Raw genomic sequence first — 14267 nt, forward strand, 5'->3', positions numbered from 1 at the left:
CAGCACGGCAGCGTCTACTGGAACGACGCCGCCGAGGCGCGCCTCGCCGCGCTCGACCCCGCGCGGCCGCTCCGCGAGCAGCTCGCCCCGGCGCTCGCGCATCCCTGGTCGCCCAACTGGCAGGACCAGAGCACGCAGGCCGAGTGCGACGCGTTTGACGCCGCCCTCGGCGGCCGGGAGCGCCTGGCGCACGTCACCGGCAGCGGCGCGCATCATGTAAGTGGGGGTTTCCCCCCCCCGGCGTGTCGTGTATCTTTATGTTGTACAAAGGTACTTTTTCTTTGGGGTGAATGGCTGCTGACAAGGAGGACCATTCTAGCGATTCACTGGACCGCAGATTATGCGCCTCCGCCGCGTGCACCCAGACGTCTACGCCTCGACCGCGCGCATATCGCTCGTGTCGTCGTTTCTCGCCTCGGTGCTCGTCGGCCACATCGCGCCGCTCGACACCGGCGACGTGTGCGGGATGAACCTCTGGGACATGGAGCAGCAGTGCTGGAGCCCCGCGCTTCTCTCCCTCGCCGCCGGCGGTGACGCGGCCGCCGCGCATCTCCGCCGGATGCTCGGCGAGCCCTGCCTCGACGGCGGGCAGCCACTCGGCCGCGTCGCCGGCTACTTTGCCGCCCGGTACGGCTTCCGGACCGACTGCCAGGTGCTGCCGTTCACCGGCGACAACCCCGCAACGCTGCTGGCGCTGCCGCTGCGGCCCGGCGACGCCATCGTGTCGCTCGGCACGTCAACCACGTTTCTCATGCACGCGACGGCGCGCGCGCCCGACGGCGCCTACCACTTCTTCAACCACCCGACCACGCCCGGCCACTACATGTTTATGCTGTGCTACAAGAATGGCGGCCTGGCGAGGGAGCGCGTGCGCGACGCCCTGCCCGGTGCCAGCGGCGGCGGCGACTGGGCCGCGTTTGACAAGGCCGTCGTGGACACGCCACCGCTGGGCCAGGACAGCGGCGGAGAGGAGGGCCGCGCCAAGATGGGGTTGTACTTTGACCTCCGCGAGACGGTGCCCAACATCCGCGCCGGAACGTGGCGCTTCACCTGCGCCGCCGCTGACGGGAGCGACCTGCGCGAGGAGGATGCAGCCGTGGCCGGAGCACGGGGTTGGTCGGCGGCCGTCGACGCGCGGCTGATTGTCGAGTCGCAGGCGCTGTCGATGCGGTTGCGCGCGCAGAAGCTCCTGCGCGGCGACGACGACCGGCTCCTCCCCGCGCAGCCGCGCCGCATCTATCTCGTGGGCGGGGCATCACATAACGCGGCCATTGCGGCGACGCTCGGCAGCGTGCTCGGCGGCACGGACGGCGTCTACCGGCTGGACGTCGGCGGCGACGCGTGCGCGCTGGGCGGCGCGTACAAGGCGCTGTGGGCGCTGGAGCGGCGCGGCCCAGACCAGACGTTTGACGACTTGCTGGCCGCGCGCTGGCAGGAAGAGGGCGCGATTGAAAAGGTGGATGTCGGGTATCGAAAGGGCACGTATGAAAAGTACGGCAATGTGCTGGGCGCGTTTGAGGAAATGGAGTCGAGGCTGCTGGCGGAGGAAAAACAATGAGGACAAATAACAGGGCACTGGGCAAGGGGTCGTTTGAAAATTGGCATCTATAATTTTTGATTATATTCATACACAAGACCTGGCATTTAACTTGTCCGCAAACCTCATCTAACGTATTTGCTCATGAAGCGTCTATGGAAATCGGAGCGCAAGAGGTCCTACACAAAGGTTAGCAAACGACCAGATACAAGCAGCAAAAAAGAAACAAAGATACGCCGCAAATGTACTCACATTGACAAACTCCTTCTTCTTGCCCTTGTCTTCTGTCCCGCGCGCCTGGTTCTTAAAGACCACATCGTCGTCCCAGCGCCTCTTCATCGTGAAGTCCTGCTTGTTGAGCAGCGGGTTGCCCAGAGCAATGTTGCGTTCCCGCACGTCTTCCTCTTCCTTTGCGCGCGCAAGTTCCTACCAAAAGGAATCTGTCAGCAACTTCATCACAACTTGCTCAGCACACCTTGCAAACTCACCTCTTGCTTCTTCTTCTCCTCGCGCTCCCTCCGCACGCGCTCTAGTTCCCGCTGCAGCTCCGCATCCTCGTCATCGCTATCATCGCTGTCGTCGCTATCATCACCATCGTCCCCTTCCTCATCGTCATCGTCGTCCGCGTCTATGTCTCTCGTCTCCTCTAATATCCGCCGCCGTTTGGCATATATGTCTTCTTCGCCGGCCGCGCCCGCCTCGCCGCTCGTGGGCAGCGGTCGCTTCGTAGCGCCGTCGCCGGCTGCCGTCTCGGTGGCGCCCTCCTCAATGGCGAGTGGCGCGCTGCCGCCCTTCTTCTTGGAGAAATGGGCCGCTTCGGCGGCGAGCAGCTGGGCGGCCAGGTCGTGCGTGCTATCCTCGTCGTCGGCGTCGCCGCCCTGGCCGGCGCGGCGGTACTTGAGTTGCGTGTGTGCGGGGAGGAGGCGCTGGTGGTAGGCCGGACCGCGGAGGGCGTCCTTGCCACGGGCCTGCCGTGAGAGTTGAATGGTTAGACTTGGCTAGTTATAAGGCTGGGAATGGGAGGAAGAATATTACCGGATCGAACGTAGGTCTATGCGCTGTAGTCATGGTGCTTGTCTGCTGCGTGGAGACTTTTTTAAAAGAGGTGATGGTGGAAGAAGAAGAGTTGGCGATCGACCGGCGCAGTTGCATCGTCCAATGCAGTTAGGCGCTGGACCGTAACAGGTAAAAATGTACCCACCGCCCGGCAGAATTTGCTTCTTTGCATGACCCATGTCAACCTCGTTAACGTGCACAACTCAACTCGCAGCAAATTCTGGATAGAATTCTCTGTTAAAATTTCATAAATCAATTCAAAATGCCACGAGAAGCTGAGCCATCAATTAGCGAAAAGACCTTCGTCATACAGGCGCTGGCCGAGGGGCTACGTCTGGACAACCGCAAGTTTGAACAATATAGGTCACTGAATGTTACATTCGGCGATGAGTATGGCATCGCAGAAGTCCAAGTCGGAAAGACAAAGTAAGTCGCGTCTCGAAGCATCTTATAATACATTCGTACAAATACTAATTTGGATTAGAGTCCTAGCCAAAGTATCAGCAGAAGTCACGGTACCTTTCTCAGATCGTCCGTTTGACGGCGTCTTCACCATTGCCTCTGAGCTGAGCCCCATGGTCGCGCCCTCTTTCGAGGTGAACCGGCCGACAGAAACCGAAGTAGTTCTGTCGCGGCTGCTTGAAAAGACGATCCGCCGCTCCGGCGCCCTCGATACCGAGTCGCTGTGCCTCGTCGCTGCCCAAAAGTGCTGGTCCATCCGCGCCGACCTACACGTTCTCGCGCACGACGGCAACCTTCTCGACGCCTCGTGCCTGGCCGTCATCGCCGCTCTGCGCCACTTTCGCAAGCCCGAGACGACCATGGAGGGCGGTGTGCTGACCGTGTACACGCCCGCCGAGCGCGAGCCCGTGCCGCTGAGCTGGCTGCACTCCCCCTTTTGCGTCACGTTTAGCTTCTTTGGAGAGGAGGGTGACGGCGATGACACGACGGTGCTCCTCGACACGACATGGCTGGAGGAGCAGCTGCGCACAAGCAGCTGCACGTTTAGCATGAATAAGCACGGCGAAATTTGCCAGGTTTCCAAGCTGGGTGGCGCCGCGGTGGACGCGCCGCTATTTGTGAAGTGCGCGCAGACGGCGCTCAACAAGAGCAAGGAGTTTACAGACTTACTGGATAGGAAACTGGCGGAGGACGCAAAGCGGAGGGACAAGGGCGGCTTGATGGCCGAGCTGACGGCGGAAAATGATAGATGATTTAGTATATTTACAAAAACAACAAGCCAGTTGAACGATGAATTAGATGTGTGAATAGGCGAGTTTATTGAAACCGGCAATACATCATGTTCCCCGTTCTTGTATTCTGTTTGCGATAATGCTGCGGCTCCCTTATTAGATGGACAGTTGCAAACGCAAACACGGTCGACTTTGAAGCTACTTTTCTGCCGTCCCTCGGGATTTTCTTCCACTTCCATGACTTCTCTGATTTGAAGTGCGCTGAACGAGCTGGCTCCTCATTATTTACCCTCGTGTCAACTGGAAAGCAGGGCATTTCTATATGATTAGGATGTCCTTTCATTAGCACCTTGCGATTAAAGTTAAAATATGCTGTTATATGTGATATGTTCCACAATATTCTACCCGAACCTAAACTCCGATGCAATATGAGGAAAGTGAAATGCAGGCTCGTAGCTCATGAGATAACAAAGACCCAGAAAACAGACATGCTCAGCGCATGACTGGTGGTCTAGATTCTTTATTCCACTGCACACGCGTGCGCAACCAGTCGACGGCCTCGCGCACACCATCACCCGTCAAGGCACTCATGGCCAGGACGCGCGTGTCGCGGATGCTATCGCCCTTGTCGCCCTCCATGACTTTTTTAACAAGCCCCTCTTTAATCCGTATAGTCTCGACGCAGTCCTCGCGGTCCTGCTTGTTGGCGAGGATGAGGAGCGGCACGCCCTCGGTGTCGGAGTGTTGAAGGACGTCCTCGAGGACGCAGCGGCACTCGTCGAGGCGGCCGGTGGCGTCGTGCTCAATAGTGCCGTCGCCGACGTCGGTCGAGTCGATGATGAAGACGATGGCATGGCAGCTGGTATAGTAGCTCTCCCAGAGACGGCGCAGCGAGTGCTGGCCGCCGACGTCCCAGACCTTGAGGTACATGTCGGGCAGCGTCAGCGTCGACACGTTTTGGCCGACGGTCGGTACCGTCTTGAGCTTGGGCGCCGGCCCGTCGGGGAGGTACATGGCCTTGACCTGCTCATGAAAGGTCGTCTTGCCGGCGTTGTCGAGGCCGAGGACGATGACCGAGTACTCTGCGCGGGCGAGGCGGGTTAGGATGGGGGTGCGGCTCGACGTGTGGAAGGGTTGGATGTACCTTCTTTGCTGGTCGCATAAAGATAGAGGCCCTTGGCGAGGTGATACATGGCTACTAGAGGGTAGCGCCCGCAGCGCCGGGGTGCAGGGCTGGTGTTGGTCTGGGGATGGCGCAGTATTATGTTGGTGTTGCGGGTTGTCGACAGCTTGTGTGGGCTGCAATGAGCTGCCTGCCACTGTACTGTTGCGGTGGTGTCACGGCCAAGACGGGCGGTTGGATTGTTGGATCTGGTGGGGCAATTTTGTGTAATGTGGCAGGAATCTATGTGAAGCCAGAGTGGTCTCAACTACTAATAAATAATAAAGCGAGAATCTACATTAGAGGCTCAAGCATAAACCGTGCTCTTGATTTATGAATAAGTCAGGATTCTTGTATGTACGGTAACTATTGAGACGTTGATGTGCAACAGTTGTGGAAGGTACGACGGCGTGCGTGCTAACTATTAGAGCAGACACAGACTGCCTTTGCCAACCAGAAAGTCGTTTTGTAAGAAAAGTAGGAAACCGTTAAAATAACTAGGTAGGTACCTAGGTAGTCTCGATTTGAGGTGGGCTTAATAAAGACACATTGCCTTGTAAAAGGTGGCTTGCTGCTGTGCATCTCGGGACTATTGCCCGCCATAAGTACTACGAATATAGCGGGCTACAGTGGCTTCTGTGCATGGCTTGGCATGTCTAGCGCCAGCTTAGCGTTGTAAAGGCCTGTAAGTTTTACGCGGCTGCCTGCTTCTTGCTGAACGACGTATGACCAAAAGGCGTAAGAGGGGAGATTGATGGGATATATACAGTGCAGAGATGTATAAGAAATAAGAAAAAAAAACGTACTGGGCGTATCTTAGACATAAAACCTGACAATATAGCTGATGGCGTTGGCTATCCACGGCAGCACCCGACAGAAGCCGCGCGTAGTTCCCTCAGCCAAACCGTCCCTCCACCCAACCACACCAACCTCGCGCCAAAGCTCAACGGCCAAGTATCTTTTTGCTTCCCGCATGTACGCCTGCCACGACCAGCCTCGTCGTCCCTCTCCGCATCGACCTGCCCTCACCACCGTCTGCGCATTATCAACTCACAGGCGCGCTTCCTCCAATATCACCGCCAGTCCCCGCCCATGGTCGCTCTGCCTCCCCGGTGACGCTCCCGCGCGAGCCCCCTGCCTATTGCTACGACACCCGATCAAAGACCACCCCACGAACCGCGCGCCGGCCGATAGCTTAGCGCGATGAGTGTTGCCGAGCTGGCCAAGCTTGGCCTGGGCTTGCTACGTATGCCCACGGTTGCTTTCCCACGTCTGCGCGACGTATCGATGCGCAATGGCTGACATGTTCTCTTTACAGGCCGGGCCGAGGAAGATGGCGACACCGGAGGTACACACCCCCCCCGAAGCACGATACCTAGGCGCATGCGTGCCTGACGATGCTTCGCCATGTCTAAATTTCGACATGAGACTGTGTGCTAACGTTTCCCAGACGAAGACTCTGCGCAAAAGGAATTCTTTGCAGCATGGGCCATCTTCATCTGCATCCTCCTGCTCATCATCACCTTCTTCATCAGCTACATCATGCAAATGAAAAAGGTCACGGCCATTCACGAGACGGTTATATCAATCTTTGCTGGTAATGCATTTCACCGCTCTCTATTCCGCTGCCCAGACCATTGCTAACGCCCTTCAGGCATGATTGTCGGTCTCGTCCTCCTCATCACATCTGGCGACTCGATCCGATCACCCCTCAACTTTGACTACCAAATCTTCTTTAACCTGCTGCTGCCGCCCATCATCCTCTCCTCTGGCTACGAGCTGCACCAAGCCAACTTTTTCCGCAACATTGGCACCATTCTCACGTTTGCCTTTGCCGGCACTTTCTTATCCGCCGTCGTCATCGGCCTCATCCTCTGGCTGTACTCGCAGATTCCCGGCTCCATCAACATGACCTTTGTCGACGCCATCTCGGTCGGCGCGACCCTCTCGGCCACAGACCCCGTCACCATCCTCGCCATCTTCAACACCTACAAGGTCGATCCCAAGCTCTACACCATCATCTTTGGCGAGTCCATCCTCAACGACGCCATTGCCATTGTCATCTTTGAGACGGCGCAGCGGTACAAAAAGGGCGAGTCCACTAGCCACGGTATAATCAGCTTCTTTGAAGGTACCGGCATCTTCTTGCTAGTTTTCTTTAGCTCCCTGATGATTGGTGTCATTGCTGGTGTCGGCACCGCCCTGCTCCTCAAATTTACCTATGTTCGCCGCTTCCCCAAGACGGAGAGCTGTGTCATTATCCTCATTGCCTACGGAACATACTTCTTTTCTCACGGCGTTCACCTCTCTGGTAAGAAACCTGACCAACTCAACGCCGTTCACTTGCTAACCCGCATTAGGTATTGTGTCGCTCCTCTTCTGCGGCATCACGCTCAAGCACTACGCCTACTTCAACATGTCGCGCCGCACCCAGCTCACCACAAAGTACATCTTCCAAGTCATGTCGCAGCTCGTTGAAAACTTCATCTTCATCTACCTCGGCCTCGCCCTCTTCACTGAGAGCGCTCTGCAGTTCCAGCCGCCCCTCATCATCGTCACCGTCTGCGCCGTCTGCGCCGCCCGCTGGGTTGCCGTCTTCCCCCTCTCAAAGCTCATCAACGCCGTCATCCGGTACCGCGCTCGCCGCCGCGGCCTTGAGGTCCGCGACGAGCTGCCATACAACTACCAGGCCATGCTCTTCTGGGCCGGCCTCCGCGGCGCCGTCGGAGTCGCCCTCGCCGCCCTCCTCACCGGCGAAAACGCCCTCGCCCTGCGCGCCACCGTGCTCGTCGTTGTCGTCCTCACCGTCATCATCTTTGGTGGCACCACGGCCCGCATGCTCGAGATCCTCGGCATCCGCACCGGTGTCGTCGAGGAAATCGACAGCGACGACGAGTTTGACATTGAAACCTCCCTTGGCGCCGGCCTCCACGGCAAGAGGACCTCCAGCTTCGCCGGCCGCCGCAACGGCAACGTAGCCCTCAGTAACCTTGAGCGCGAGGGCCGCGGCTCCGCCGCCTTTGTCTCTGGCCACGCGTCGCTGCATATCGATGGCACCGGCCGCACGCGCAGCATTAGTCGCAAGAACTCAACCCGCGGCGGCAACGGCGCCGCCAACCCAGACGACTTTGAGCGCGCTGAACTCCTCGGCCGCACCGACGAGTCGGACCTCGGCAGCGACATTGACACGTCGGACCTGCCGCCCCCCGCGCGCCGCTCACCCCGCCGCAACGGCTCGTCGTCGGCATCGTTGACGCCCCCATCTCCCCCAAGCGCCTTTATGAGCCCCGCCGAGCCCCCCGCCGAGCCCTTGACCGCTAGAGGCGCGATCAGGCAGCTGCTCACCACCGAGGACCCGGCGAGCCTGTTCCGGCAGCTCGATGAGGACTTTATCAAGCCGCATCTGCTGCTGCAAGATGACGGCGGGCGGTCTCGATCCGGACACGGCGGTGGTAGTGCAGTATGATGAAATTCCAGTGATTTGTTATTAATTTTTTTTTCTTTCTTCAAAAGGCTCTGTTGTGACGAAATTTGCGGGAAAAGACGGGTTTTCATGAAAAGATGGACTAGGAAATCTGGTACATATGACTTATTGTCTTGTCGGAATTTATTTTAGATGAATGGGAGCTCATGTTCTTATAACTACTAGTATTACCTTGGTATAATGCCCTTATTTATTCATACAAAATGTGCTCAAATCGCATCGTGAAACATTTCCATGTGCGAATTGTCTTGCCTTCTATCCCATCTCACGATCATCACGAGGCAAAGGAGTAGTCTTGGTTTGACATATTATGGTGGTGAATTTTTCTGTTGTAGTTTGGTTCTTCATCATAGCCAAATCTCCGTTGGCTCAATGAAGTTTCTTCTTCTTTCTTTTGTTGCAGTCCCCTCTTCTCGTACGACGCTATGTACAGGAAATGCGTCATAAGTAGAGAGTAGTAACCACTGTGTGTGTGTGTGTGTGCGTGTCTTGTGGTGCCCAGAAAAAATACCGAGACGCCAAAGTTCCAAGAATTGGAACCGATTTCATCTAGCCGAGGGCAAAGATGCCCTCTCCATTCTCCCGGTCGGGGAGGATTCAGAGAAAGGAGGCATCGCCGGCAGCAATCATGCTCATTCCCATTCCTGCTAATCCTGCTGTCCCCTGCTGCATCTGCAGATATAAAAAACTCCGTCCGATTAGAAAACCAAAAAGGGTCAGTATACTCCCAGGTTCTAATCCGTAGAAAAAAAAAAAAAGCAAGAACCTCCCCGCTCCAAATACCGAAAGACATAAAAGAAAGAAATTGCCACGAGAAGCACTCATCTTCTTGCGTAAGACCTCCAGAGTCCCTCTATGTTAAAATCAAAGAATAGTCGGCCGCTGCCAGCCATACATAGTACATTTTTTCACACGAGAAAGTCTAGGCGAGACATTTGCGGACAAGCCAGCGCAACAGGGCAGGTAAGAATAATGGTGGAGGGAGTTGGCAGCTCACCACGCATCATGGTTCGACCTGCCCAAAGTGAACGGTTGTAGTCAAGAGGCATCAACCCCTGTAGCTCGTTTGGCTCACTTGCCCGTTGACGATGGCGTCGCACTGCCGCTGGATTGACGCTGGTGAACAGCTGGTGGCAGAGGACTGCCGACCGCATTATTTCCAGAAAGTTGCTGGACTTGGGCCTGCTGCTGTTGTTGTGGTTGCTGCTGGTGCTGCTGTTGGACCTGCTGGGCCTGCTGGGAGGTTTGCTGCTGCTGTTGCTGCTGCTTTTGCTGCGACGCGGCTGCTGCTGCTGCTTGCTGCTGCTGCTGTTGGCGAAGCAAAGCAGCGTACTGGTGAGGGCTCGTCGTAGCAGCAATACTATTAGCTAGGCCAGGTTGGACAGTCACGCCTGCAGCAGCGTTAAGGGCCGACTGTCGCTGCGCCATCATGGCCCTCGTAAGGTGTTCCGTGGCCAGCTGTCGGGATTGTTCAGGCGTCAAGCTTGGATTCTTTGCCCGGAACTGGGCTTCTAGTTGACTGAGCTGCAGAGCAATGTTTGGCGGCAACTGTGTAGGAATTCGAGGACCAGGAGAGCCGTTGGGGACGCCGTTTTGCAAGTGCATGCCGCTCCCAGCACCTCCGTTACGATTGGCGTTGTTGGTGTTGTACGTAGCCATCATAGCCTGAGCGTTGTTCATGAAAGGTTGCTGATTGATGCCGTTCATACCATTGTGCATCGGTGGTGAGCCCTGTCCGTTCTGCGGAACAGCAGCATTAGGCCGTTGTTGCTGGTGGTGGACCTGTTGTTGTTGCTGAATTTGCACAACCGCGCGCTGCTGGTTGGAAATTTGCTGCGCCCGCAACATCAGATTCGTATCGGCCTGCTGGTTAGGCATGGGCATTCTGTGTTGCTGAGCTTGTGCTTGCAGAGCAGCTTGCAGTTGCGCGGCCGGTATTCCCTTCATTTGTGCAGCGGCAGCAACCATGGCAGGGCTCATCTGCGACGGCAGGCTAGGTGCAGCTTGGGGAGCGCCGTTCACACCGGATTGCGACGGCATCCTTGGACGCTGGCCGGCGGCTGCGGCGGCAGCGGCTGCCACCATGTGCGGTGGAACCTCGGGACGCTGGGCACCGGATTGAGCCACACCAGCTGCCGCAGCGGCCGCAGCCTGAGCTGCGGCTTGGTTTGGCTGGGCGGCTTGGGCTGCTCCTGCCATTTGTACTGCCTGGGTTTGGGCTCTAGCCTGGATTTGAGCTCGCCGCGATGCCTCTTGGCGAGCTGCGTACTGCGCCATCTTCTCTGCCAACGCCTGGTCACGCTCGAATCTCATAAGACTGTAGTCCCTGGGCGTCTTCGATGGTCGCTGTGTAACAGTCTCTGCAGCTTTTTTGACTGCATTCTGTGAGGCTGCGTGTTGCTGCTTCTGCTGCGCTGTCTCTCGTTTCTTTGCGAGCTTCCTCATTGCGTCGATGAGAGTCAGGTGCTTCTGGTTCCTGCGTCGTTCGACTCGAACCGGGACGGAAGGTCTTCTGCGAGGAGCAGGCATGTTGTTACCAGCTGCACTAGCTTGCTGCGCCGCAATCTGGTTCTGCTGAGCAATGACACGCTGGGCCGCTTCAATTCTGGTACTGTAGGCCTTGAAGTACTGCGTCTTCTGCATATCAGCTGGCAACCCCTCAAGATTAATCCATCGCTCGAAACATTCCCAGGGGGTGCGTCGCTCTGGCCCGGAGATGAAAGAGGATCTTGTAGAAAGCATGCACGATATTAGTGACCAGTTATACGAGTAGTCGCGCACAAGACCTCTCAGATCGTCATCTTCACTGATTGTCCACTGTGAGGCACTGCGGCACTCGTAGAACGATTGCATAGGCATGGGGTGTTCCGAAGGAGGTCGGAATTGATGACCCGCATGCAACCTGTCTCGAATAGCCTTCGATTCAGGATTGAATAACGCGACATTGCTAACCATGTCATCAGTCCCGGCGTAATTGACTGTTGGGTCAGCAGCAAACGTGCTGTCACCCTCATCATCCGAATCTTCGTTGCGAAAGTTAAATCGGCCGCGCTTGAGCGGGGGGCCTTTTGTGACGACCCTCATCTCCCCTTCAACGAATTTGCTCAGAGGTAGAGCAGGCCGGCGCCAATGCGCATCAGGGTCTAGTTCTGGGTTGCCGAGGTCTGTCGGGGGGACCTTTAGAGGAGCGCCATAGAGAGGGAGTTCGTTCAAGAGCTGTTGGGCCGCTTGTGTTCGTCGAAGGCCAAAGACAACATCGTCTTCCTGCAGTGAAAAGATGGCCGATGGCGCGACAGTTTCCACAAACCCCTCAGAGATATCGTCGTGCAGAGGCGTGTCGAGATCGCCCGACGGCTCGAGGTCAGGCGTGGGATGGTTTTCTGCCGCTGCGGCCTCGTCATCACCCATTTGCGTATCTTGTCCATCGACGCAAGGTTTGGGTGGTATACGCGCGACGACCTGCAGGGCAAGTCGATCTTCAGCATTCGACTCATGCCATTCAACACAAGCATATGCTAAATTGCGGGCTACCGTCATTTTCCACTTGCGCTCCTCTCTAAAATCTGTTCTCATCCATTTCATCTCTTGGAGCATCAGATCCCAGTGCGAACTAGGTCGCGTCGGCTCCGGGCATCGTTTAAGCTGTCGCAACGACCACTTGTCATGCTGCTGCAGATGATACACCCTACGTAGCACCTTGCAGGCTTGATTATCCAGGATTGCGAGGTTTGCATCCGAAGTACCGATCGTCTTGTTGGCGTGAAACAAGATTTTTTCGATAGGTTGCATCCAGTTGGTTGCGCCGGTGAAGTTTTGGATGAAGAGTGGAGTGTAATAGTCGTCAAAGGGATGAAACTGTTCCTTTTGACCTGGGGCGAGGGACTTGTCTTCGACACGCTTGGGTTGCTTGCCGAATAGAACTGTGGAGGCTTGTCCCTTGCTGCGATCCTTTCGTGATTTAGATCTCGCCGCTGGTGATGCGGGTGCAGAAGCGGATGGGGTGAGCTGATCGTCGAGGTTCTTTGGTGTGCCGCGGTCGGTGGCTGAACGGGGGTGGCGCCAACGATTTCATTCACAGACTTGAGTCTCATAGCACCCGAGGAGACTCTCGTAACGGCACGCTCTGCAGGCACGGTTTCTCTTGTTGTTTGTGGAGTAAGCAGAGGTGGTGTCGGGTTAACGTCGATTGAATCCTTGATCGTTTCTTGCTCGTCGACATCCATTTTATCCGCCTCGTCTTGGCTGTCAGGAACCTCTTTGGCAGAAGGTACAGATATAGTTGTCTGCGGCTTCGAGCTTGGGGCCGTTGTCGCTGATACTTCATCTTCTGAGCCCGATGCAGCAGCGGACCGAATGGACTCTTGCAACAATTGATCTTCGTCGGACGTTTGTGGCTTCTGGCCAGTAGCGATTTGTTTCGTTTCGGGCTTGAGGGCAGCTTGCGCGGGTTGTTGTTCGACTTCGGGTGACCGAGGACCTTCGTGATCTGGGCTGGTGTTGGCAGAAACGTCATGCGCCGCCGTAGTCGTCGCGCTGGCCGCTGTTGAGCCCGGAGAAGACATGGCATCAGTAACTTTTGCCGCATCAGGGGGCAACTTGATGCTCAACGAACCATCAGCCGCAGGCGCAACCGCAGGAACTCCGTTTGTGACGGGGGTGGGAGTCAAGGAAGGCGATCCTTTGGTGCCAGGAGGGAATGAAACTTGGCTAGGTCGTCTTGAGGCATCGGCGCGTTGGCTTGCATGGTTCTGAGCACGCGCAACAGGCGCAGCAGCAGAGAGCTGGGTCGTGACGGCAGGCCTGGCTCCATTTTGTATGTTGGCTGGGCTCTGTACACCAGGTGTTGATCGCGCTGAGGTTGTCGAATTCGATGTTCCAGGAGTCGTGGCAACTGGGGAATTTGCAGGAGAATTGGCAGCGGCGAGTTGAGCCGAGATGGATCGCTTCAAGGCTTCAACGGATTGTGCTGGTCGCTGCGGAATAGTTGACTCGTCAAAGATTCTCTCCCTGCAACGTTGTTAGTGTTAAGGCTGCAACTTATAGTGGATGCTTCAGTGGCCGTTGCAGCGGTGGCATCGTTGGCGTATCAATGAATGATGGATCGCGACATCAAAGCAATCGCAAAAAATGCAGGAAAAAGGCCGCGTGAATCGGAGAAACATACTGCAGAATATCGTTTTTGTGCAGGAATTGCCACTCGGCGGTAGTGGCAATGGGCGCGTCGGGGAGTGCATGGGCTTGCTGGGGGAGCGGCTGGGTCTGGGTCGCGACCGCGAACAGTTCGCGAAGCTTCCTCTTGCGCGAAGTTACAATTGCACTATGGGAGGTTAGCGACATAAAAATATTATCTTTTTCATCGGAAAAAATCGCCGCATACAGCGAGAGGAAACTTACTGGCACTCATTGCGCTTTGATTGAAGCAGCCGCGATAAATCGGCGTGCCCGACCTCAGTCATAGCATCTGCTGTCGCAACATCCGTTTGCGAGCGAAACGGATGCTGCTGAGGTGAAGAGCGCGATAATGAGAGATGGAAGAGCACGTCTCCAACGATGAAAGGCGTGGTTGTGGACGCCGCGTCGACAAATTTCTCTTTGCTGTCGTGTCGTGTCGTAACTCTCAAGGCGTTGGCCGGCTAGGAAGGGGGGGGCGTACAAAATTTTCGTCCAGGCGGTTACTTAGGTTTTGGGCGGTTGAACAGATTTTGCAGGCTTGAGCCGTTCTAGCGCTTTTTCCTCCGGGGGAAACAGGAACCATCAGGGAGAGATTAGAGGCCAATTGAGCCGTGCAAGCTACTGAGGGTGCACTGTGCTCTGGTACACGCTGCTAACACGCTA

At 56.4% G+C, this 14267-nt stretch overlaps 6 protein-coding genes across 6 annotated transcripts in view; 3 read left to right on the forward strand and 3 right to left on the reverse strand.

The window, feature by feature from the left end:
* The window catches only part of CCM_09684 (D-xylulose kinase), a gene marked incomplete at both ends in the record, with an annotated part of 1964 nt that extends 406 nt beyond the window's left edge, over nucleotides 1–1558 (forward strand). The window contains 2 exons of the mRNA XM_006673382.1: nucleotides 4–216; nucleotides 338–1558. Of these exons, the coding sequence (XP_006673445.1) occupies nucleotides 4–216; nucleotides 338–1558 (1434 nt within the window). The remainder of the gene's footprint in view (nucleotides 1–3; nucleotides 217–337) is intronic.
* Nucleotides 1559–1662: 104 nt separating this feature from the next.
* CCM_07543 (Cwf15/Cwc15 cell cycle control protein) lies at nucleotides 1663–2605 on the reverse strand (the record flags this gene model as incomplete). The annotated part of the gene is made up of 4 exons (XM_006672684.1): nucleotides 1663–1716; nucleotides 1790–1963; nucleotides 2026–2505; nucleotides 2573–2605. The coding sequence occupies 4 exons, from the start codon at nucleotides 2603–2605 to the stop codon at nucleotides 1663–1665; spliced, it is 741 nt and encodes a 246-aa protein (XP_006672747.1).
* Nucleotides 2606–2855: 250 nt separating this feature from the next.
* CCM_07544 (3' exoribonuclease) lies at nucleotides 2856–3807 on the forward strand (the record flags this gene model as incomplete). Its single annotated transcript, XM_006672685.1, has 2 exons — nucleotides 2856–3019; nucleotides 3078–3807. 2 exons carry the CDS (start codon nucleotides 2856–2858, stop codon nucleotides 3805–3807), a joined length of 894 nt encoding a protein of 297 aa, XP_006672748.1.
* A 471-nt stretch (nucleotides 3808–4278) lies between these two features.
* On the reverse strand, nucleotides 4279–4979 carry CCM_07545 (ADP-ribosylation factor family protein; the record flags this gene model as incomplete). The annotated part of the gene is made up of 2 exons (XM_006672686.1): nucleotides 4279–4868; nucleotides 4931–4979. 2 exons carry the CDS (start codon nucleotides 4977–4979, stop codon nucleotides 4279–4281), a joined length of 639 nt encoding a protein of 212 aa, XP_006672749.1.
* Nucleotides 4980–6151: 1172 nt separating this feature from the next.
* On the forward strand, nucleotides 6152–8414 carry CCM_07546 (sodium/hydrogen exchanger 3, putative; the record flags this gene model as incomplete). The annotated part of the gene is made up of 5 exons (XM_006672687.1): nucleotides 6152–6194; nucleotides 6267–6296; nucleotides 6399–6545; nucleotides 6603–7259; nucleotides 7309–8414. 5 exons carry the CDS (start codon nucleotides 6152–6154, stop codon nucleotides 8412–8414), a joined length of 1983 nt encoding a protein of 660 aa, XP_006672750.1.
* Nucleotides 8415–9503: 1089 nt separating this feature from the next.
* CCM_07547 (large tegument protein) lies at nucleotides 9504–13888 on the reverse strand (the record flags this gene model as incomplete). Its single annotated transcript, XM_006672688.1, has 4 exons — nucleotides 9504–12437; nucleotides 12482–13439; nucleotides 13597–13749; nucleotides 13827–13888. The coding sequence occupies 4 exons, from the start codon at nucleotides 13886–13888 to the stop codon at nucleotides 9504–9506; spliced, it is 4107 nt and encodes a 1368-aa protein (XP_006672751.1).
* Between the last annotated feature and the right edge of the window lie 379 nt (nucleotides 13889–14267).

The sequence above is a fragment of the Cordyceps militaris genome (assembly GCF_000225605.1).
Source record: "Cordyceps militaris CM01 unplaced genomic scaffold CCM_S00006, whole genome shotgun sequence".
In the NCBI taxonomy this organism is placed as follows: domain Eukaryota; kingdom Fungi; phylum Ascomycota; class Sordariomycetes; order Hypocreales; family Cordycipitaceae; genus Cordyceps; species Cordyceps militaris.